We start from the raw sequence: 25724 nt of genomic DNA, 5'->3' as shown, positions 1-25724 counted from the left end.
GTTGGTAACAAGTCCTAAAGGCGGTCCACCATGTCTGCCCTTTCCAGGAAAATCTTATTAAAGGTAAATTGATGCAGAATCTTAGAATCATAGAATCATAGAGTTGGAAGAGACCACAAGGGCCATCGAGTCCAACCCCCTGCCAAGCAGGAAACACCATCAGAGCACTCCTGACATATGGTTGTCAAGCCTCTGCTTAAAGACCTCCAAAGAAGGAGACTCCACCACACTCCTTGGCAGCAAATTCCACTGTCGAACAGCTCTTAATGTCAGGAAGTTCTTCCTAATGTTTAGGTGGAATCTTCTTTCTTGTAGTTTGGATCCATTGCTCTGTGTCCGCTTCTCTTGATAGATATCAGAAGCTTGTTGGAGAGTTAGTTAATGTAGGGCGGGAGCTGCCACATTTGGCAGGGATATGTGATGTGACTTGTTCACAGTATGTTCCGCCTCCCATATGGAGGCAGTTTTAAAATCATATCTGTTGTGGTCCATTGTGAGGATCAGACAGTCTTCATTTAAGCCTCTTTAAGCAAGCTACATAGAGAAGCTTGTTCTGGTGTGAAAGTTTCCCAGTCACTGCAACAATCTGCTAAACATGACTGACTGACCATGCCACAACAATTGGCACATAGTGCAATTGAAAGCGGCTTCCACAAGGCAGCCACAGTGTAGGCATGGGCCAGGTCTGCCCTACCCCCATTATATAAGGGAACAAGCCCCTTCCAGTGCACTGTCCATTAACAAATGCCCCCTGAGACATTTGGGCTAACTGGAAGCCCTGATGTTCAGATTACTCCATGACTCCTACCCTGTTGATTTCTTGTAGCAATCCTGCGCCAGGGCCAATTGTCACCTTTCTACTCTGCATGAACCCTCTGCTTGAGCTGGGACTTCACACTTAAAATTTCCAGTTTATCCAGGGGACCATGCATTGCTGACTCTGCAACTCTGCAACAGCAAAAAACGAGCATTGAAAACTGGAGGCTTCTTTTATTGTTCCTCCTATAACATGAAGCTAGCGGGAACATATCTCTCTCTCTCTCTCTCTCTCTCTCTGTGTGTGTGTGTGTGTGTGCGCGCACACACACATGCATGCAGTAAGTGTCACTAAGCATAATGTGAGCAAATACCAAATCAAGTGCAAAACACAAGCTTCCCACCTATATTTCCCACGTCCCTCCTCCTTCCGCCTCTCCCTGCCTTTGTGCTTCCCTTCTGGAGCAAGATTATTGGAAACTAAAGCTGCTGATGTGAGAGATGTGACATATGGTGTCTCCATAAGAGAGAGAGCTGAAATGGCCTTGAACCTGCCGGACTGACCAGCTGTTTATTGCCCACAAGAGCAGTTAATAAGCCCTTCCCTTAAAGAAACATCTCTCTTTCTCCCCCACCCCCCAGGTGCTCACTAGTTTGCATACTAAAGAGTGGGGTTCTCAATAGGAAGAAAAAGTAATGGTCTTGTGTACTGCTCAGCTGCTGGCTGCTGGCATTCTTCCCTTTCCCCCGGGCACTTGTTTGCATACTGCACACCCCCAGTATGCAAGCCACTCTGTGACTCATATATCTTTATGATTTTAAAAAACCCAGTTGCAAACCTCTCGTTTGTGGATTTTAATGCTTGTGAGACAAATATAACTGTGAAGAAAGTATTGATTGACTAGCAAACACCTAGACTTCAGTAACTTCCACCCTACCCTTTCATGGGATAAAATATTCCTTAAATAATATGAGCTGCGCATGAGCACAGCTGTTCTCTTTGTCACCCTCCCCCACCCCAAAATTCTATTCCTGCCATCTCTCTTGCCCACCTTTTGTTAGATGCCGCACAGCCCAGGTTGTGTGGTGATATATAACCTGGAGCATGCAGAACTGCACCGGCACTTGTGCAAACACTTTACGCCGCTGCATGAAGGAAGAGGCAGGCAAGAGCAGAAAGGAAGCCAAAATTCTCACAGTTTTGGCAGTGACCCCTTTCAGTGCTCCTGTATGTTGTGTGTGAGGGGAAACAATTTAAGGAAAAGATGCTTCTGGTTGGGAGGAACGGGGAGAAAAGGTGACAGGGAAATTCCACGTTAGGAAAGCATTAGCAAAGGGCGACTTTAATGTTTTCCTGCTGCTGACGTGGGTAGTGACACAGTTGTGTGGGCTGAGAAGGGAACGTCGTCGCGGAGCTTTAAAACTCAACCAGGAAGTAGTCTTGTTGCTGAGGGATGGAAAACAAATATGAACCAGCGTGTCTTCTAGGTGAGGTTTGCAGCTGCTCTCCAGTGCAGGGAAGGCGGTTTCATGTACCAGCGAAAGCAGAATTCTAATTCTCCCTTCTATTTTATTTTTTTAAGCAAACCCTTCTGAATAATAAGCAACAATTTGAAAGGGGAAAGAAACTCATATTTGGCATCTTAGAAAGAAAGTGTAGCAGAGTTTCCCCAATATGCCTACGGCAGAAAGAGGTAAAAATATGTGGCACCTTGGGGAGTAATGGGTTCATTGTGGCATAAATTGCCTTAAGCAACAGCCTGTTCTGTCAAAAACAAGAACGGACTCCCTATCCAACTTTCCATTGCATTCAAAAGACACTTCATTGTCTAAGAAATACGTTTAAAGAATGGAGAGTGTGGGTAGAAACAATTAATACACAATAGGCTGAACCCTGTGTTTTGGTATCTGAATCACTTTGCCTATTTTCCACCCCTTTAGACTTGCTAAGATCATGCTTTGTTTTGTAAGCTCTCTATCCACCATGAACTTGTCTTTACCAGATATTGCTGTCAGAGTTTTGTTTCAGCAACAACTGGTTATATCTAATTGCTATTCATTGGATATTTTGTGAATACAGTGGTACCTTGGTTTACAAACGCTTTGGGTTACAAACTCCACTAACCCGAAAGTAGTACCTTGCCCCAGGATGAGAACAGAAATCGCACACCGGCAGCAGCGGGAGGCCCCATTAACGAAAGCGTGCCTCAGGTTAAGAACGGTTTCGGGTTAAGAACGGACCTCCAGAATGAATTAAGTTTGTAACCCAAGGTACCACTGTACTGACAACTGGCAGCATGCAGAGGTCAGGCAAAATGTGGCCCGCTACATTTTCTCTACACTTAAAAATGTAAACTCATACGTAGCCTCTGAAAACTCATAGAGGCACAAGAACATCCCCTAATTTCACACCCTTGGATTATTCTCCCAGACTTTCCCTGTGCTACTGCCATAGTTTTGCAGGTGTGGAGGACAATTATAGATCAAGGTGGGTTGGGTGATTGTGGACACTGCGGTCACATAGAGGAATGCAGGAAGATTTGGCTCATGGGATTAAAATCCACTAGGATTCAGTAGGGCTTGCACAGGAGAATTTGCAGTGAAGTGTAACCATGTTAACAGAGGGGAGAAGGATTTGGTTTTTCTAAGTAGGGCACCAAACTGTGTTGAGCTGGGTCTTTTTCTGATTACTCCCACTGGTCCTAAGAAGTATACAACCAACCAGCCATCATAGTATTCAGGAAAAAGCACCCAAACAGAATTGTATTCCAAGTTAATAAACATTGCATGAACTCACAGCTCCTGGGTTGAATTGATAGTTAAGATTAAGACATATTCAGATATTCTGCAGATATCTGAATATTTCTTAATCTCTGCAATTAAAAAAACCCCTAATCTATTTGAATTAGTGTGTTTGAGGAACAATAAAAGAAATATTGAGGCAAGCTGAGCTATCCATGAGCAAACTTACCAAATGTGGATTCTAAAATCAAAATCTGATCTCAGATTTCCAGGTGTTGTTTTTTTATGTGTGTGTGTACAAAAATACCTTCTGATTGTCCCCCCTCCACTATTCAAGAGTGGCTGGCGATGCAAAAATGTGCAGGGCAAGGTGCTTGTAGGTTATGATTCATTACTAACTGGTTTGCCTATTTAAGGAAAGATTAATATTGTATATTGCTCAGTTCTTCTTATTCCTTTCTGTAGAGGGAGCAATATCCAGTCACTGCTCATTAGCAAGCTCTGTTGCCCAGTTCTCTTGCATGGCCTGATACTTTAAAAGAAAAAGAAGTACAGGTATTTCAAATTGAAAGATTTGTGTGTCTACGGCTGTGCGTCAAAATATTTTATATCAATATTGATTTATTTATTTTCAATGGGGGTTGTTACAAAGAGCGTGCTTTTATCCCCCTGAGCTCTTGGGCAATTATCTCAGTGCCATAAATGTTGATACGCACATAATGGATGTAACTAAAAAATCTCCTTATCCAAGCAGAAAATGCTGGGTGTGTGTTGGAGCAGATAGAATGCTGAGAGAGTGAATAGACAAACCCATATGTTGTTGGTGAAAGAGATAAATGATGGACGAACAAGAGTTGGTTACTATGGATCAGCACAGTACAACCAATTCCTTTCATTCCTGTCTCTTAAAAATATACCTGCTTCAATGCTATTGATGGGTAAACCAGTTGCACCAGTTGACTGCAAGCCCACACACCCTTGTTTTTCTGTTCTTTGTTTATAATGGTTCTTGGGACCCAGACTGCAGGGAAGGTCTCCTGCACAATCTCAGTTTTCCATAAAGAGAATATTAGTTGCAATGGAGCATGCACAATCCTGGTAATCTTATGTCCTTGAGAATCTTAAAATATTTCAGATATTCTATCCAAATGAGACAGGCAGCCTAGTTGTTTCTGAATGTGTGGATGGTGCTGTAGTATTGTTTATTTATTTATTACCTTTAAGTCCCAGGGTGGATTGCAGCATGGAAACAACAATTTTAAAAAGCAATTTGAAACAACTTACAATCACATGGGACGCAGGTGGCGCTGTGGGTTAAACCACAGAGCCTAGGTCTTGCCGATCAGAAGGTCGGCAGTTCGAATCCCCGCGATGGGGTGAGCTCCCGTTGTTCGGTCCCAGCTCCTGCCAACCTAGCAGTTCGAAAGCAGAAAGTGCAAGTAGATAAATAGGTACCGCTCCGGCGGGAAGGTAAACGGCGTTTCCGTGCGCTGCTCTGGTTTGCCAGAAGCGGCTTAGTCATGCTGGCCACATGACCTGGAAGCTGTACGCTGGCTTCCTCGGCCAATAAAGCGAGATGAGCGCCACAACCCCAGAATCAGTCACGACTGGACATAATGGTCAGGGGTCCCTTTACCTTTACCTTTTACAATCACAAAAAGTGTCAAAAGTCAGAGCCAATAGGAATGGCTTCAGCATTCTCTGCAAGCTATATAATGAAGGTGCCAGACATACCTCTGTGGGGAGGGGGTTCCACATTTCAGGAGTCCACACCTGAGCCTCTGAGCATAGACCAAGGGGGCTGTCTCTGCTGATTTGCAGAGGGGCAAGAAAGGAGAAGAGAACAGACATGGACCAGGAAAGTGTGAACCTTATGGGGCGTAAGGTAAGTGTGAATCTTACCTTAAACTCTTAAAGACATTTCCACTTCTTTCTCATGCAAGAGGGAAGTTTGCCAGTCCTCTTCAAGGACAGCCCCACGTAGACCACATTGCAGTAATCCAGTCTGGAAGTTGCCAGAGCATGGAGTACAGGGGCCAAGCCTGAAAAGAAAAATCACTTAAAGCAAGATATACCGGTACTGGGGTGGTGCTCTGGACTGGCAACCATTTTATTGCTTGACCTATGGCCCTCGAGATGTTGTTTGACTCTGACTCCCATTAGCCACAGCCAAGCAGGGCCAGTGGTTGGGGATGATGGGGGCAGTAGTCCATCAGCATCTGAAGGATAGCCAAGTTAGCCACCTGTGGTTTATTCTGATAGCAATTTCAGATTGGAGGATTCCAAAAAAGTTTGGATGGCTCCAAAAAAGTTTTGGAACTTTGGAAGTTCCAAAAAAGTATTGATTTGTATGCAACAATTACTGGTTTTCACTGCTTTTTTGTGACACCTAAAACAGAACGAAGGCCAGAACTATCAATTTCCTATATGGTAGTTTGGAGAGGTAGCTTGTGTTTTTCTTTAGGGAGAGGGAGTGGTCTTAAGGTATGTGTGTTTTTTCTTCTTAAGTCACTAATTTGTCTCAGATTTCAACAGTTTGCTTTTTTATGCAGGTGTGTCTGTTCTTATCTGAAGGATTTTTATCCTTCTCTTAAGCAACAATGGGGCTCCCAGAGCTGGTTGCAAATGCTGGTGATAAGATGGTCCCTGCCCTCTGGGCTTACGAACCAAAATAGAGACACACAAAAGGAAAAAGGGATTGGGAGGAAGGAGGGAGAATCAAGCTGGGGAAGCACTAGTCCTTGTAATGCCCAGCTGGAAGGAAAAGATTTGGACAAGGAGGAGATGCCCTGCAACCCCATCTCTGCAGCAGCCTGATGGGGGATGGCCATGGAAATCAAATGAATTGGCCTGCAGTTTGGCAAGTTCTCTTGGAACAGACCTGCATATGCTTACTGAGGTTGGGAAGAAGAAAAGGAGTCATGGAAGGCCTGATTAATCCACACTGCCTGTCCGGTCAGGCCTGCCTGCCTGGTCCCTCTGGCCATGGTTAAAGGAACACCCTACTCCTGTTCTAGACTGCCCCTTAATGCCTTCACTCTAAATAGTGTGGTGCAGTGGTTAGAGGGTTGGACTGTGACCTGGGAGAGACTAGGGTTCGAATCCCCACTCAGCTAGGAAGCTCACTGGGGGACCTTGGGCCAGTCACAACCACCATCTCTTTAGCCTAAACTACACCACTGGGTTGCTGTGAGGATGAAATGGGGAGGAGAACCATATGCACCACGTTGACATCCTTGCAAGTTAAAGGTGGTATAGAAATGCAATCAATCAATCAATCAATCAATCAATGAATAGCCTGTTAGTGCTGCATGTATCATGCCCCAAGACCTACAGGCAGGCTCATGCTGGCGGGGGAGGGGGACGACAACCGGGTACACTCAGTCTGGGCCTCGGAGCGCTAAGCTGGCCAGGGGTGGGGCACCAAGGGCCTGCTGGACTTATGCTGTCATGCCAAGAACAAGACTCTGGTCACAGACCTCGGACATGCTCTGCACAAGCCTGTCTTTAGTTTTGCCCTGGGTATTGCCAATGCAATGCATGCACAAATTAGTAGTGAATTATCCATATACAGTGGTACCTTGGGATGCAAACGGGATCTGTTCCGGAGCCCCGTTTGCATCCCGAACGGAACGCAAGACGTGTCTGCACGTGCGCGGGTCATGATTCACGGCTTCCGCGCATGCGCGTGACATCATTTTGACCGTCTGCGCATGCGTGAGCGGTGAAACCCAGAAGTAACGTGCTCCGCTACTTCTAGGTTGCCGCAGAGCATAACCCGAAAGTGCTCAACCTGAAGCATATTTATCCCAAGGTCTGACTGTACTACTGGTGTGTCCCTTTGCTCTGGACCAGGCTACCAATTTGCATTTGTTGAACCACAGCTTGGATTTCTCCTTGCAAGATCCTCAACTTTTATGAGGCTTTTGCTTTCAGTGCTGGCCTGGCAGAGCGTGCTGGGAATGCCTGTATTTTTTAGCATGCTAGGCAGGCAGAAATGCACCACAATATCTTTTGCAACTCTGCACTGATCCCGGAGTGCGACTTTGCATTGTGCTGGTCACAGTCTGGAACTTGGGCCCCATCATCTTATCCTGTACTGCCATAGGATCTTGGGACATTTGGTTGGGGCAGCAAAATGCACCAGGCCAGCCCTCCTTTGTCAAGTAATATCACAGCCACTGCTGCTGCTGAAGTAAGCATCGGAGAGCTTGACTCTGCATGCTGCTTTGATGTTCCAGTACTGTGCAACTGGATTGGCAGATCAGCATTTTTGAAGGTGTGGGGTGGGTGTGGGGAAGGCAAAACTGCAAAACTGCTTTTCCTTCCCCTGTGGAGATTCACAGAGCTCTGGAACAAAGGCAGAAAGAGTTAGTTTACATAGTGTGCTAAGTCAAAACTAGTGCGTCCCTTTAACTAGGACTCTGGGATAAAGCTCTCTCAACACTATAAGCACGAGCTGTTGCCAAGGTTTGTTTGACTTCCTAATTAAGATGGCATGCTAAGCCCAACCTTGGCTTAGCTCAGCGAGCCCCGGCAGCAAAAAGGTATGGGAGCCCATTCATTGGCACGGCCTCACTAAACTAAGGTTTGTGTTGTGGTTGTGGTTGTTATCATAAACAACACTCATATACCACCTTTACCTTCCAGTGGTCTCAAGATGATGTACATGGTTCTTCTCCTCCACATTCATCCTCTCAACAAACCTGTGAGGTAAGAGATGGTGACTCGTCCTGTTGCCCTTGCCATCATGGTGGCAGCACGGGCACAATTACAAGTGAAGGGTACATTTGTGACAGGGCTGGCAGCACTGTGGGTATGACAATGGGGGCAGTGCATGGGGGGCTGGAGTTATGGGGCAAGGGCAGTGTCCGGGTGTTTTGCCAACAGCGACAAAATTTCTTGGACCAGCCAGGCCTAAACTCAGCCTAGACCAGGAAACTGCAGCTTGCCCCAAGTCAGGAAAAAACCTCCGCTGCTGAAGAGGGTTTTGAACCAACTCTCTGGCTACTGGCCAGTCCTACTGAGGCACTTGAGCTGCTGACATGGTTGTTCTGTGGAGGGAGAGCCCTGGGGCCCTGGTGTGGTTCTCTCCCACGAGTGCATGCAATCCCTGTGATTATCTCAAAAGTGGCTTGCAGAGGTAATAATCAAATTTGCACAGCCCCAAGTCAAGCCACAGCGGTTAGGCTAGTGAAGAATGTTCTGCACGTTTACTTAACAAGCTGCCTGGGCTCTCATATTTCATCAACAAATAGACTTCTGTCACCAATCAGTGATAAATCTGGTACTTCCGAGGGTTCATTTCAAGCCCTTGCTGTTCTCTTTGCCAGCTTGTACCATGTGAAAGGCTTGGCAGCCTTACTGATAAAGTGGTATTTATCCAAACGCTTCCTTGGGCATATCCTGGAGTGTTAATGATTTGGTGATCTGATATTTCAGCAGTATGCAGAATCATAAATGGATGCTGCAATGTCAGAGGTATCTCTCTCTCTCCCTCTCCCTCTCTCCTTTCTCCTTGGAATTTTCTTTAACAAAAAACAAAAAACTACTTGCTGACTTTGCCTCTGCCATTCTTTGCACTCTTCTGTTTGAAAAGAGACAGCTGGAGGTTCAGTCTGTTGCAGCCATGATAGGGATTACCTCTGCAGGGGGAGGGGGCATTGAGGTGGACACAGTAGGAAAGCTATAATCACTGCTGAAGTCTAGATTTGTATGTTTTCAGAGGTGGTGGTATGCAAGAGAAGTGAGCCAAGTGAGAGGAGAATGATTTGTTCTGGTTCTGGTTCATGGTGCTTCTGTGACTCCTATGCAAGCATAATTTTAACCATGGTTAGTTTCCCCCCAACTACGGTTGAATGTTATGTCTGACAACACCTGATACATGTTCTAGGCAGTTTCCCTGTCTTTCCAGCTCTCCGCTTGCAAAGCAGCAAGCCACTTTTGTGGGTCTCTTCCTCTACATTAGTGGGGTAGGAGAGCTGAAAAAAATGTCACATCTGGCAACCAATGTGCCCCTTTGGTTTCAGAGAGTATGTGGGTAGCAGTCTAAAAATTTTCATGGCCTCCAGTGGCCATGGTGGCTCATTTACCAGAAGTAATGTATTTAGCGTTAAGTGGAAGTGTATACTCAATTCTGACCAAACTAAGCCTCCTAGAGCAAAATATAAATCTGGAGGGGGTGTGTGCTTAGTTTGGTCAGAATCAAGTGCCGTATTTTTCGCTCTATAGGACGCACCGGACCATAGGACGCACCTTGTTTTAGAGGGGGAGAACAAGGGGGGGGAAATCTCCCCCTCTCTGCTCAGCGCCCCTTCAGCGAAGCGGCAAGAGAAACTGAGCCCCTTCCATTTCTCCTCCCGCTTTGCTGAAGGGGCGCTGCACAGCTCTCTCCCTCTCTGCTGAAGCCAGGAAAGTCTTGCTCTCCTGGCTTCAGCAAAAGGAACCTGAAGCCTGCGGAGCATAGTGGGAACTCGTGCTGCGCTCCGAAGGCTTTGGGCGGCTATCCCTGAAGCCTGGAGAGCGAGAGGGGTAGATGTGCACCGACCCCTTTCGCTGTCCAGGCTTCAGCGGTAGCAACGCGAAACATCCGGAGCGCGGAGGGAGCGCTCCCTCTGCGCTTCGGAGGCTTCGCATTGCTATCGCTGAAGCCAAGGAGCCTGCATTCGCTCCATAGGACGCACATACATTTCCCCTTAATTTTTGGAGGGGAAAAAGTGCGTCCTATAGAGCGAAAAATACGGTATATAGTTCCAGAGGTAACACTAAATACATTACTTCTGGTAAATGATCCATCACAGCCACTAGAGGGCCATGAAAATTTGTGTCTTGAGCTTTTTAGACTCATCTACCCATGTAAAAAGAAAAATATTGCATAGGAACCTGGAATGTAAGAACCATGAACCTGGGTAAGTTGGAGGTGGTCAAAAATGAGATGGCAAGAATAAATATTGACATCTTGGGCATCAGTGAACTAAAATGGACGGGAATGGGCAAATTCAGTTCGGATGACCATCACATCTACTACTGTGGGCAAGAAACCCGTAAAAGAAATGGAGTGGCCCTCATAGTCACCAAAAGAGTGGCAAAAGCTGTACTGGGATGCAATCTCAAAAACGATAGAATGATCTCGATATGAATCCAAGGCAGACCTTTTAACATCACAGTAATCCAAGTTTATGCACCAACTACTGGTGCTGAAGAAACTGAAATTGACCAATTCTATGAAGACTTACAACACCTTATAGAAGTGACACCAAAGAAGGATGTTCTTCTCATTATAGGGGATTGGAATGCTAAAGTAGGGAGGCAAGAGATAAAAGGAACAACTGGCAAGTTTGGCCTTGGAGATCAAAACGAAGCAGGGCAAAGGCTAATAGAGTTCTGTCAAGAGAACAAGCTGGTCATCACAAACACGCTTTTCCAACAACACAAGAGACGACTCTACACATGGACATCACCAGATGGGCATCATCGAAATCAGATTGATTATATTCTCTGCAGCCAAAGATGGAGAAGCTCTATACAGTCAGCAAAAACAAGACCTGGAGCTGACTGTGGCTCAGATCATCAGCTTCTTATAGCAAAATTCAAGCTTAAACGGAAGAAAGTAGGAAAAACCACTGGGCCGGTAAGATACAATCTAAGTCAAATCCCTTATGAATACACAGTGGAAGTGAGGAACAGGTTTAAGGATTTAGATTTGGTGGACAGAGTACCTGAAGAACTATGGATGAAGGCTCGTAACATTGTATAGGAGGCAGCAACGAAAATCATCCCAATGAAAAGGAAATGCAAGAAAGCAAAGTGGCTGTCCAATGAGGCCTTACAAATAGCGGGGGAGAGAAGGCAAGCAAAATGCGAGGGAGATAGTGAAAGATACAGGAAATTGAATGCAGATTTCCAAAGAATAGCAAGGAGAGACAAGAAGGCCTTCTTAAACGAGCAATGCAAACAAATAGAGGAAAACAACAGAATGGGAAGAACCAGAGATCTGTTCAAGAAAATTGGAGATATGAAAGGAACATTTCGTACAAAGATTACCATAATAAAGGACAAAAGTGGTAAGGACCTAACAGAAGCAGAAGACATCAAGAAGAGGTGGCAAGAATACACAGAGGAATTATACCAGAAAGATATGGATGTCTCGTGCACCCCAGGTAGTGTGGTTGCTGACCTTGAGCCAGACATCCTGGAAAGTGAAGTCAAATGGGCCTTAGAAAGCACTGCAAATAACAAGGCCAGTGGAAGTGATGGTATTCCAGCTGAACTATTTAAAATTTTAAAAGATGATGCTGTTAAGGTGCTATACTCAATATGCCAGCAAATTTGGAAAACTCAGCAGTGGCCAGAAGATTGGAGAAGATCAGTCTACATCCCAATCCCAAAGAAGGGCAGTGCCAAAGAATGTTCCAACTACCGCACAATTGCACTCATTTCACACGCTAGCAAGGTTATGCTTAAAATTCTACAAGGAAGGCTCAAGCAGTATGTGGATCGAGAACTCCCAGAAGTGTAAGCTGGATTTAGAAGAGGCAGAGGAACCAGAGACCAAATTGCAAACATGCGCTGGATTATGGAGAAAGCTAGAGAGTTCCAGAAAGACATCTACTTCTGCTTCATTGACTATGCAAAAGCCTTTGACTGTGTCGACCACAGCAAACTATGGCAAGTTCTTAAAGAAATGGGAGTGCCTGATCACCTCATCTGTCTCCTGAGAAATCTCTATGTGGGACAAGAAGCTACAGTTAGAACTGGATATGGAACAACTGATTGGTTCAAAATTGGGAAAGGAGTACAACAAGGCTGTATTTTATCTCCCTGCTTATTTAATTTATATGCAGACTACATCATGCGAAAGGCTGGGATGGATGAATCCCAAGCTGGAATTAAGATTGCCGGAAGAAATATCAACAACCTCAGATATGCAGATGACACAACCTTGATGGCAGAAAGTGAGGAGGAATTAAAGAACCTTTTAATGAGGGTGAAAGAGGAGAGCGCAAAATATTGTCTGAAGCTCAACATCAAAAAAACGAAGATCATGGCCACTGGTCCCATCACCTCCTGGCAAATGGAAGGGGAAGAAATGGAGGCAGTGAGAGATTTTACTTTCTTGGGCTCCATGATCACTGCAGATGGTGACAGCAGCCACGAAATTAAAAGACGCCTGCTTCTTGGGAGAAGGGCAATGACAGGCCTGGATAGCATCTTGAGAAGTAGAGACGTCACCTTGACAACAAAGGTCCGTATAGTTAAAGCCATGGTTTTCCCAGTAGTGATGTATGGAAGTGAGAGCTGGACCATAAAGAAGGCTGATTGCCGAAGAATTGATGCTTTTGAATTATGGTGCTGGAGAAGACTCTTGAGAGTCCCATGGACTGCAAGAAGATCAAACGCATCCATTCTTAAGGAAATCAGCCCTGAGTGCTCACTGGAAGGACAGATCGTGAAGCTGAGGCTCCAGTACTTTGGCCACCTCATGAGAAGAGAAGACTCCCTGGAGAACACCCTGATGTTGGGAAAGATGGAGGACACAAGGAGAAGGGGGCGTCAGAGGACGAGATGGTTGGATAGTGTTTTTGAGGTTACCAGCATGAGTTTGACCAAACTGCGGGAGGTAGTGGAGGACAGAGGTGCCTGGCGTGCTCTGGTCCATGGGGTCACGAAGAGTCGGACACGACTAAACGACTAAACAACAACAACCACAACCCATGTACTATCTGAAACCAAAGGGGAGCATTGGTTGCCAGGTGTACAATATATTGGCATTATTTTCAGCTCTCCTAACTGTCTACATGCTCTCCTCATTCAGGAAGCTTTATGTTTGAGATCCTAATCAAGATTAAGACAACCAACCATGTTTAAGCATCATCTGCACTGCACTTATCTCCTAAGATGACAGTTTTTATTTCATTTAACATATAGGGTCTGCTGATTGCGGCAGTATGTGCTAAAAAGCAGAAGGTGGTCCACATAATTCTCTAAACATGTTTATTCTTCTCTCCTGGCTGCCCCCCACCCTACACAGACACGCATCTTCAGAGGATAAAAATATAAGAAGCTTTCTTTTAGTAAATCAGACCATTTGTCCACCTTGGGCTATATACCCTAAAACTTATTTTCTTAAGCCTTCTGGATCAGGCCAGTGCTCCATCTACCATCTAGTCCAGCATCCTGTTCTCACAGTGGCCAACCAAATGCTTATGAGAAGCCTTGCAAGCTGGACATTAGATATGGCCCTGTTCTGGTGTATCTTCTTTTAACTGGAACTGCCAGGCATTGAACCCGGGAGTTCATGCATGCTTCCACTGCCCTTCTCTTAGCATTTTTTGACACACAAAAAATGCTCATTGTGTTCCAAGCTTAGCTTTAGCCAATCCTACCTGTTGGAGTTCACCTACTTTTATCGGAGACAATTTGTCTCACACAGACACACCCACCAAATTTGAGCAGGTAGTGCCAAATTGAACCTCATGTTACCTCTGCCCTTGATCATCCAGTTTAGCGAGTAATTATAAGGTAATGTCAGTCTATCAATAAGAATTAGCTTAATACCAACAGCTGCCAAATGAATTAAGTTGATGAGAGAGAGAGAGAGAGAGAGAGAGAGAGAAGACTACACCGGAACTCATACGCTCTTACTAACTGCTTTACTTAAGCTTTTATAATGAGTAGCTAACCTGTGGCTCTATAGATGATGCTGGACTACAGCTCCCTGACCATTGGTGAAAGCTAATAGGGTTTGTAATCCCAACATCTCATAGAATCTCATGGAAGGGACCCTGAGGATCATCTAGTCCAACCCCCTGCAATGCTGGAATATGCAGCTGGATTGAACCTGCAACCTTATTGAATCTCTCTCTCTCTCTCTCTCTCTCTCTCTCTCTCTCTCTCTCTCTCTGTGTGTGTGTGTGTGTGTGTGTGTGTGTGAGAGAGAGAGAGAGAGAGAGAGAGAGAGAGAGAGAGAGATCTGCCTTATTCTTCCAAACTTAGTTCTGGTGGAGGGTTTTCTAATAACTAAACATGTTACATGTTCAAACAAAGCATGCACTTTTTGGAAATCGTGTCCTCCCTTAAAGAGGGCACGTGTTGCAGTGAGACCTGGAAACTGATCCCCTGTGTTGTGGGTGGGTAAGATTGGTCAGCCACAACACCCGAATAGTAGGTCCCTCGATGCTGGGTTTAATCTGGCCAATGGGGTGCAGTCCAAATGGATCGAGGGACCTATATATGCCCATGCACGTGACCCAGAGCTTCCTCTTTCAGTGCGTGCATTTGGAACACCCGCCCACCTCTCCCTACTTTTAGGGCATTTTGTGCTTGACCTTGCTATGCCGTTGTGTGTCGTTGAGACGGGAACGGCAGGAATTTTCCCCACTTGGCTGATTGGCTGTCGCCATTTGGGTTTCGCCTGCCGCATAGCAAATTGTCACAACTTGTAAGGTTGCGGATAGGCTCTGGTTCAGGTGATAGGGATGGGGGAATGGTCTCGCCATCCTTATGTGAAGCATATTCCGTTAAAGGAATCCAGGGACTCAAATGGTTTGGTCAACCCCCGAGAGGGGGTTGTGCCCGTGCCTGAGTCCAGGGGGACACCTGGGTGGCGGAGATAGTCCGTTCCCGATTTTTCACTTATCCAGGTGTTCACCCTTGGCTGACCTATGCTGGAACCCTGGGTCAGCACTACCTGCATGGCAGGGAGCTAGTCGAACCAGAGCCTATGCAACCACTCACTTTCTGTCATCAATAAAGTTGTGGCCTAAATTCTGCTAAAAACCAAAACTAAAATTTGAATCAAGTGTGAATTTATGTTCAGTTTCTGGGTCTGAACATGCAAACATTGCAACAAATCCCGTATACTTCAGGAAAGGAGGTACTGTACATTACTATATAGTGGAACCTCGGTTGTCGAACATAATCCATTCCGGAAGACCGTTTGACTTCCAAAACGTTCTACAACCAAGGCGCAATTGCTGGTCGGCAACATCCATTGAAAGAAATGGAGAAATGTACCTCGGAAGCTGTCCGACTTCCAAGGCACGTTCGAAAATGGAAGCATTCACTTCCAGGTTGTTGGCGTTCAACTGCATTACAATTTGTAAAAAGACAGCTGTGTGATTGTATTGCCTATTTTAAACTGACCAGCAGTGGCTCTCTGGGAATCTTTCCCCACCCTAATGTATGTCACACCCCCAGTGTTAGAAATTAGCCAGGCACCAGGCGCGTTTTGTACGTGGCTTCTGACCACTTTTGACTAAGTGAAGATGACTTGGTGCCAAGATGGCGCTTGGCATCTCCACCATTGGGAGGTGCATGCCTGGGGATCCTTGGATCTGGACTGTTTTCACACACTAGTACCCCATCCTGTAGAATTCTATCAGTTATAGTTCATCTGCACAATTGGAATGAATTTCTGGAACCAAAATGCTTTTTCTTACAGCATGTATAAAATATAGTAAAAAGAGGTTGGAATAGGCCAATATATATGTGGACTGTCCCTGGATCAAGTGACTTTTCTTCTTTAAGTTCTCAAACTTCTTAACTTAGTTAGTACAAGGTTGCCACCTGAACTAGCCAGATGTTTAACTGATAATCAATCACAGTCAGTCCCATCATTTGAAAAATAATACTTTGGAGCTGTCTTGCCCCAAAATGGCAACTAGACATTCCGTAATCTTAGTTTAAAGAGTCATTTGGCACCCTAGCTTATATACTGTATCTGAGTTTCTAACGCTGCCCACCACTGATGTGTAATCTGTGATGTGTAATCAAGCTGTCGTTGGAGGATGCTTGTCTACCATCACTCCTCTGCTCTTTGAGAATCCCTGATGGACTGTAGCCCAATGACAAAGTTTTCTCTTTATGTGAGTAAATAATTCCAGGATGTTTCTGTTGCAATAACAGGGGCCATTCACATTCAAGAAGGTACTGTGTTTTCCTCTGTGGAACTCAGAAACCAGAGAGATCAACCCTGTTAAATGTGTTTACATGATCATTATATTCCAGGTTGAACCAAAGGTGCCTGATCTTGGCAAAGGCAAGTCTGCCTGTCTGACGCTTCCCACTCATCTCAGCCTCTGATTCATCCCTTAAACATATACACAGATTAGAGGTTGAATTGAGTTCAAGCATCGTTAACTCAGGATAACTGATTGTGTAAATGGGTCCCTGGTGGCAGGAAGTGTTTATGCAACTTACATAGCTAAGTGGGCTACATTAGAATTTGGAGTGAGTGGAAGGGCAATGCTAATTTACATATTTAGTTACATTTAATTGTTATTCCTGTACTGCTACCCAAACTCCAAACTCCACATTAGATGTGTCCTACTGTTTCAGAATTAAAAAGAAAAAAGAAAACAAAGGGGGGGGGAAGAATTCTATAAACTTCATGCCCCCATCCTCAGAATTGTGCAATCTTGTTGAAAAACATTGATGGGCTGTAACTCCAGAGCTATAACAAAATAGATGATAGAATTGTAGAGTTTGAAGGGACGCTGGGGATCATCTAGTTCAGGGGTCCCCAAGCTAAGGCCCGAGAGACTCGTTTATCCAGCCCGTGGCGACCCCTGCTGCCTGCTGCTGCCGCCTGCTCTTACTGACACTGTGCTGCGCGGCTGCCCACTTCTGGGTCGGAGCACCGGAAATAGCTTGTGTGCATGCGCAAGCGTTATTTGCGCATGCGCAAGCGTTATTTCTGGTGCACATCTGGGTCGGAGGAGGCCCAGGCACATATGCACAAGCTATTTCTGGTGCTTCTCCGACCCGGAAGTGTGCCAGAAATAGCGTGTGTGTACGCGTATGGGCATACGCCCCCCCCACCCTCCGGCCCACCACATTTCGGTGCTGGAGACCCCAGCCCAAGGCGCGGTAAGTTTGCTAACCCCTGATCTAGTTCATGGGTAGGCAAACTAAGGCCCGGGGGCTGGATCCGGCCCAATTGCCTTCTCAATCCAGCCTGCAGACGGTCTGGGAATCAGCGTGTTTTTACATGAGTAGAATGTGTCCTTTTATTTAAAATGCATCTCTGGGCTATTTGTGGGGCATAGGAATTCGTTCATTTCCCCCCAAAATATATAGTCCGGCCCCCACAAGGTCTGAGGGACAGTGGACTGGCCCCCTGCTGAAAAAGTTTGCTGACCCCTGTTCCAGTTCAACCCTTTGCAATGCAGGCATATGTGGTTTTCCCATATGAGGATTGAACCTGCAACCCAGAGCACCACTCTCTAACCAACTGAGCTATAATTCTCAATCTGAGCTCTATATTTTCTGTAATTTCACCCCCAAACCATTCTGGTTTCCAATTGCTTTCCACAGCACATCTTATCCAGGAACACACTGATTTTAAAAAAGAAAACAAAACCTGGGATTTCTTTTTGGGAAGACTTCTTTTTAATGACTCGTAGCGCTCCCCTAAAATATCTTGGGATGGCTGCATATCATTTGTAAGCATCCAGCGTAAAGCTGTATCAGAGGCTCATGTCAGCCCAAGTTGTTGATTCTGAGCTGATTACAGTGCCTCTCATAATTGCACTGCACTGTAACTTAGCATTATTTTTTTTAGGAGGTCTAGATGTGGCTGTTGGGCTTTTGAAGCCTTTCCCCAATTGCTTACATCTCCACTCTTTTGTGTGAAGATTGACAAAGTGCATTACAGCTGCAAATGGTCTTTGTGCCTAATTCTGCAAGACTGGCGAGCTCCCGTGCACTGCTTTGTGAAGAGGTCCTGGATTTACTAAGCCGCTTGTCTGTCAGGGATTAATTTAACCTCTAATTACTACATTTTCTTCACAGTTTGCTACACATGAGCATGTTATAACAAAAACACAATGAGGGATGTGGTCTTACTTAGCTGTGGCTCTGGAATTAATTTAGAGGGTATAAAGTCAAACCCAACATACTTGGTGCTACAATATTTGTGCTGATTAAAGAATATAATCTTAATTTTCTAATGATTCCAGCAGCAGTAGAGCAAATAGCAGTAGTCTTTTTCTTTTTCTGGCTTGATGGAAAAGCAGCTCAGCAAAGGCTCATTCTGCCTCAATCTGGTTAGGGATCGCTATGTAAACCTATCGCTACACTTGGTTTTATTGTTCTTTCTTATATGGCTGGTTCTTCTTTCTGTACAAGAGATTATATCTTATGTTCAAAGCTAAACATTTTAGATATGTTTCTAAACCGTTGCAGCCACACTGATAAGGCGGAAGTCTCTTCACCTTTGGGGACTGATCTTGAGACTTTTTTTTAAAAAAAAGGGAAGGAAGTTTTAGTTTTTAATGAATCGCGCTGCATGTTTTATTTGCTGATCTTTTTAGCTTTTCTGCCTTTTCGTCAGGTTCTGAGAGTGAAGGGCTTTGGAGAAAACATGCGAGATTATAGATAGATAGATAGATAGATAGATAGATAGATAGATAGATAGATAGATGATAGATAGATAGATAGATAGATGATAGATAGATAGATGATAGATAGATAGATAGATAGATAGATAGATAGATAGATAGATAGATGATAGATGAATAGATGATAGATGATAGATGATAGATAGATATGAAAAAAGATATTCTTAGCTATGTTTTGAAAATCTAAAATTTGCTTTTAATGATTCACATCCTGCTTTCCTCCATCAATGAAGAAGCTAAAGTGATGTGCAGAAATGAGCCTGGGTTACGATATCAAATCGCGACACTAAATGCAAGTGGAAAGAATACAAAAAACTTAGAAGGTGCAAAAGCAGAGTCAGCAGTACCAATAACCACTCCTGGAAGTTCACAGAGCTTCTCGCTGTCATCTCCTTAACCCATTTTGAACAGATACATTATTTTTAATAGCATTGCATAGAGAGTATATATAGCACGTCAGTCATTCAGTGATAGGGAATATGCCTTACATGTCAAATATCTCTGGTTTAATCCTTAGTTAAGAACATAAGAAGACTCTGCTGATTCTGGCCAGTAGCCCATCTCATCTAGCATCTTGCTCTCATGGTGGCCAACTAGCTGCCTATGAGAAGCACACAAAAGCAGGACATGAGCAACAACATACTTCCCAAGTGTGATTCCCAGCAACTGGCCATGGAACACAGTTATAGCAGAAAGTAAGAGGAATGGAGTGTCTCTACCTACCTTTGACTCTGCCCCACTCACTGCCAGGGTGAGGCCTACAGATTTTTGTCTGAGAAAAGGTTGATGACCCCTGCTGAAGATGGGTCTCTGGTGTCCATGGCCTGGTTTGTACACCACATACGCGTCAACTGGCCCGGAAAAACTGGGACATCCTGGTTTCCCCCAGGAAGAGCACAGAGGCCATTTTGGGTGCCTTGCTCTTAGACAATTTCGGGCCAAGATCTTGCCCTGAAAAGAAGCATTGGGGGTGTCCCACAATCTCTTGCAGTGCCCCAAAATGTGTGTTTTTGGGCACCATGCCTGTAAAAAGCGCCTTTTATTTCTGTTGTCAAAGGTCAAAGGCAGGGGTCAGCAAACTTTTTCAGCAGGGGGCCTGTCCACTGTCCCTCAGACCTTGTGGGGGGCCGGACTATATTGGGGGGGGGATGAACAAATTCCTATGCTCCACAAATAACCCAGAGATGCATTTTAAATAAAAGGACACATTTTACTCATGTAATAATATGCTGATTCCCAGACTGTCCATTGGCCGGATTGAGGGATCTGGCCCCTGGGCCTTAGTTTGCCTACCCATGGTCAAAGGGATTGTCTATAAAGGTGGACAACCTTTCTTGTTTTTTTGTCAAGGGTTATATTTCCTCGGAGGAAATTTGGCAGAGGGGTGTAAACTGCCAGTGGTGAACAGAGCCAGAGCTGAAGATTATCTGAGATAGTGGCAAAAGTGGTCTGAATTAAGTAACCTGGAATAAGGACCCTCCCCCCACCTTCAATTTTCACCATGGCTACCTCAGATTGGCATCCACCGGTCTAATCAAGAAGGAAGGAACAAACTGATGGGATGGAAGAATGGGGTGGCTTTAGGAGGTGTCAGAGACTTCATAAAATTAGGTTGTCCACCTGTTATATAAAGAGAAGTAGCCAATCCTAATTCATGTTAATATATGGATGTTCCTCTGTTTGTCAGCCTGGAATAAAATGATTTTGTGGGCATTCAGTGGATCTGCATTATGGGAACACCTCTCTCTCTTTTTGGCAGAGGAATCCTCTACTGTTACTAGAAGGGGAGGGGGGAGGCTAGTGAATGAACACATTTCCAGGCCTGCATCTTAATGACTGACCTTCAGGGTTAAATTTTCCACAGGTGACCAAGCTAAGTGGGCTCCAGTTCCACTCAACCCCTAAAAGCAATCTTCCAATACGGTTAGATAATTGTTTCCAAATAGCTATCAGGTACTCATCTGGTACAGTCAGCAGAAGGATACAGAACTGATAGCGGATTTAATTCAATTTTGTTCTTTCCAGCTGCTTCTGCTTTTGTTAGAGTGCTCTGAACAGTTTCCTCATATGAAAGCAATTGCTGCATTCTTTTAGTTTTTTAGAAACCAAGTAGATTAAGTGATCCTGGTTTTTATTCTTATTTTTTTTTACTTACTAGACTTTCTCCAGCTTGCTCCTTTAGGATTGCTTGTGTTTTCTTAACTTACCCTTAACTTATCCCTTTTCATTTTTCAAAAATCACAAGGGCTACAAAAACAGCTCCGTTCAATGCAGCCATCAGAAACACAGGCCAAAGGGGTTGATCTTTGGCTGCCCAGGGATGACTCATTGGGATGGAATTTCTGTTCCTCCCTTGTCAAAGAGTGCAACTTACTCCAAAAGGAGCAAGTATCTGTTTTTGATGCTGCTGCTTTTAAATGCTTTGCATTGCTGATTTAAAGCCACAGGCTTCTGTCATGAGACCTTGTTCTACATGAGGAGACAGTTGCAAAGTTTCTTTTATGTGTTCAGCCAAAATGAATTTAAAAGATAAACATATTATCCATGCTAAAGTAGTCAGGGCACCTGAGTCTTCTCCTAAGTGGGCCCTGCTGAGTCAAATGGGATTGGTGCCCATGCCAGAGCCAGGCTGCCCATCAGCGGTGTGCAGTGAAATTTTCCATAGGGGAACAGTTAGGGTCAGAGGCGCCAGCTTACAAAGGCTCCCTGGGCTTTGGGATGGAGGCGCAAGGCCTCAGACCCCTTTTAGAGACTTTGGGGGCATTTTAAAAAATCCAGTGTTTCCTAGTGAGCATTTATGATTGCTTGGGGTGGGTGGGTGTTCAACCACTTAGCTAATAGAGTTGCATTTTCCCTAGGAAATAATCCAGTCTTAATGTATCAAAGTATATGGTAGAGCTGCTTTTCAGTTATAAAGAAGTCTTGTGTCAGCATTCCCAGCTTTTTTGCTTACCTGCCTGTCTGCAAAGCTCCGCTGACAAGAAGTGACTTGCCGGTGTTGCTCGAAATTCCAGGCATTGTTTCTTGAAAACGAAATGCCACCCAAGGCACAGATTCGGAAGTTGCATGCTTCCGTGTGCCATTGCGTCATGAGTAGCTTCTCTGTCATCCTCATGGTGTTCATTCCTCGCATTGGTTTGCCACGCATCCTCCACCCATGCATATTTGCTCAGCAAATGAGGTTAATTAAGTGTATGTTTCATCACAGAACTATGAGAGTGCTCTTCATGATGCACAAACCTGTCGCTTTCTGAACTATCCTGTAGCAGCATTTAACATTATTTAATCATTGCATCTATTTCTCCCCTTTTTCTCCAAAGATTTCAGTGTGGCATACAGTGTTCTCCCACAATAACCCTGTGAGGTAGTGTTACAGGCCCAGGTTGGGATGGAAGTGGACTGTGAACTTTAAAAAACAGCCTTGTAGTGTATGCCAATTTGATCCAAGTTTGACACACACACAGCTCACAGATCTTTCTTTGAAAAAGGGAGCGCAAAGATCCCAGGATAAACAGCCAGACGACAAAAAAAGGGGGGGGAAGGTTCAAAGCTTTTTTCTTTTGCTAACCAAATGTTATAGCCAGAGGGTTCTCTTGCTAATGAAGAGTAACCGTGGAAATGAGGGATAGAAATGGGAGTGAAGGAATTATTCTGGCTAGACAGACTAAAACTTAATTCGTACACACAAAGAACCAGTATTCTCACATATACACATACCAAGGTAATTAAGGCAAGAGTGCTCTGTGCTGTGTTATAGTTTAAAAATTGCTACTATGGCCTACTGAGCATTTTCCTGCACTGTGTTATATGAAATTGGGTGATAACCAACTCTGGAAAGCAGCTTGTCAATATGTTTTAGAATATTATTATTTTCCAGAACTGAGCTCTGCTTTGACTTTGAATGAGTGTCAGCTAAGGGATTGCCTCTTCTGGATAGAATCCCAAAGGAACCTGCAACTAATTAGAAACACCGAATTTTCCTCTGGGTATCCACTCATGAGAACAGAGCATTTTAGAGCTGGTTATCTGACCAAACTCTCACCAGTTTCCTTAAGAAAGGCCTTTATTGAGCTGTATTTCCAAGTGATGCCCACCGCAGTCTTGGATGGCCAAACACAGATGGACTCTGTATTTGTGGTCAACCCCAGGTGGAAGACATCACTCATTATCCGTTAGCCTGCAGCTTATATAGAGACCCAAGAGATTCTGAAACCTTTGTTCACGCAAGCAAATGCTTACACCCTGGCAGAAATGGTTCAGTTTCTTATGAGTGAGAATAATAGCTTTGTAATACAGAGTGGCTCTCTATGTACCGACTGCAGAAAAAAACCAGGAAAAAGGAGTTAGATAAAATTGCTATAAATAGTTGTGATGATTCGGAGATTTAATCTGAAAACAAGCTGGATTTGAGTTTGTTGGTATCTCTGGTAACTTATTGCTCTTACATCGTGGATGTTGGCTTATGTTATGTTCTGCATTGTTTTATTAATACTATCGTATAAATAAATTTATGAAACTGAAACATACCAAGGATCTGGGCTAGGGAATCCTATAACAAGCAAAAATAAGAGGGAAATGTAAATGCTGCAGACAAGTGTCTCCTTGGGTTTTACTGATTTAGGTATTGTAATCCTTTTTTGTGAATTGTAATCCTTTTCCCAGTTGGCCTCCTCAGTTAACACTAGGTCTTCTTCACAATTGCCTTCACCATCCTAATTGGCTTCTCCAAATTGGTCCTGAGAGAGAACTGCTCACCTGTCTTGGTAGGTAAAAGTTATTTCCAATAGAATCCATAATGCCAGTTGGCTTGTGAAAGCAGCACTCTTCTCTACCAAGGTCCAGGTTTGAATTGTCTCGATATTGTTATTTTGCATGCATGGAAGCATCCGCCATTTGTGTAGGGCCAAAGGTTAAAGTAGCAAAAGTCCAGATTGACTATGGATGTGAAATGTGATGCAAGCCATCTTGCTTACTTCTTAGCCCTCTGAAAGCAAAACCCATTCACACACAAAGACGCACACAAACGTAATTTTCATTCCCTGCTTGCCATGCAATCGCTAAGGCTTGATCTATTTCTTATTGAGGCACATATATTCTGTTCTGAAAGGCTCACAACTTAAGTTTTCAACCCAGCTAGGTTAAAACAGCTTTACTTAACTGTTAAAAGGATAGAATAGTATAAATATGTTTGATACACATTTTAAAAGCATTGTATATGAATATATCATAAGCATATATAAATGAAACGGTTGGCTGGCATCCCATCTGTCCCAAGAGACAATAGAATACGTCTCCAAGGGTCAAGTCAAACTGCTGCATTAGCAGCCCCAAAGCAACCTCCCTGGGGCACAAGTCTGGGCAGCATGTATGGAGGTCCTTGGCTACCCAGGTGACAAAGGCCTCCTCTTGGGCTCACTGGTGTGGTCCAAGGAAAAGCAGATCAATACGTTTGGCACCACCTTGCCTGCAGGAGTTACTGGAAGGAGGCACCATCCAGCCATCTTAGGGACTCCACTATGTATTTCTGTAGAGTTTACTCCTTAGCCATCTCCTCTCCCAAAGGTATCCCACAAGGCAGCGTAGTTTCTTCCTTCTCCGGGATGGGCAACCTTCCCAGATTGACAAGCCCCATCTGCCCCTCACTTCCCTCTACAGCATGTGCAGAAACCTCCTTCTTGTCCGTTGGACCCACCACAGTCTTGTCTGCTCAATCCACCAGAGCCTGTCTTCAAATGCAGGGGAAATCCCTAACTCACTCAGGGTTTGAGACCCATCGACTGACCTCCTAGTAACTTAATAGATTGCCAAATACACAGCTTGACCCTAGTGCTTCTGCGCATTAGGTTTGCCAACTTGTTATTATTATTATTTAAAAAAAGGTTTAGAAGTATAAATAGGAAATAATAGGAATGGAAAACCCAAAACCCCACCCTCAAAATAGCACTCTTAAGTAATGTGCTGTCTTAGCTTAAATGTCAAATGCTACATGACACAGCCTAAAATGTAACTCCATTGATTTTATTTGGGGCATTTGCTCCCCGCTCTCTAAGATTTAATAGGCTTTGTTGAAGTCAGGCAGACCAAAGTATGTGAGGCAACTTCTTAGAAAAGTCTAAAAAGTGATCCAGAGTGATATCATATTCCTGCTTGGGGCAACGCCAGTTGCAAGTCATTGTTTGAATAAGTCCATTTTAATGTGCATTGAAATCCAAAAAGGAAAATCTGGCGAATACAGCCCAGTCTAGTTGTATATGGAACATGTAAGGACAGCACAGTCTGGAGACCTCAATATTCTGACCTAATGCAGTTTTGGCCTGCAATGAGAACTGTTCTTTGTACTTTCAAAATGGCTTAAAATCTTCCAAACCAACATTTAAATAATCACATGTGTGGGGCTAATGATACATCATCTAAGGTGACTTTTTCCACACAAACGAGGCAGCTGAAATGAAGGCTCATTGCTCTGTGAAAAGACCATGAGTTCTGAGTAATAATACTGAAAATAAATAAGAATATGTTCAGAATATGTCTGCAGTTCCCCTGTTCTTTGATTCCAGTGGCTTATGCATCTGGCTCTGACCGGTAGCTCATTTGGGCAAAAGATTCCTGCATTGCAGGAGGTAGTACTACATGGCCCTTGTGCTTCCTTTCATGTTGATAACAATGTGAACTCTATATGCTCAGACCCCACATTTTCACTAACTTTAGTGCTGTGTAAGCAGGGATTCTCTACCACGGATGCAAGCGGCTGGATAGCTCAGTTGGTGAGAGTGTGGTGCTGACAACACCAAGGCAGCCGATTCGATCCCCATATGGGACTGCTGA

General features: G+C 44.4%; 1 protein-coding gene across 9 annotated transcripts in view; it reads left to right on the top strand.

The window, feature by feature from the left end:
- The window catches only part of MAMLD1 (mastermind like domain containing 1), a 131416-nt gene that overhangs the window by 8591 nt on the left and 97101 nt on the right, over positions 1–25724 (top strand). For 5 of the 9 annotated variants that reach the window (XM_053374396.1, XM_053374392.1, XM_053374390.1 and 2 more), the window contains exon 2: positions 8149–8211. The exons of the other annotated variants lie outside the window; for them this stretch is intronic. In XM_053374396.1, coding sequence (XP_053230371.1) covers positions 8149–8211 — 63 coding nt within the window. The remainder of the gene's footprint in view (positions 1–8148; positions 8212–25724) is intronic. 9 annotated transcript variants of the gene reach the window in all.

Source organism: Podarcis raffonei, chromosome Z, assembly GCF_027172205.1.
Source record: "Podarcis raffonei isolate rPodRaf1 chromosome Z, rPodRaf1.pri, whole genome shotgun sequence".
Taxonomy (NCBI): domain Eukaryota; kingdom Metazoa; phylum Chordata; class Lepidosauria; order Squamata; family Lacertidae; genus Podarcis; species Podarcis raffonei.
Note: the sequence above shows the minus strand (reverse complement) of the source record. Positions and strands in the feature narration are given on the sequence as shown.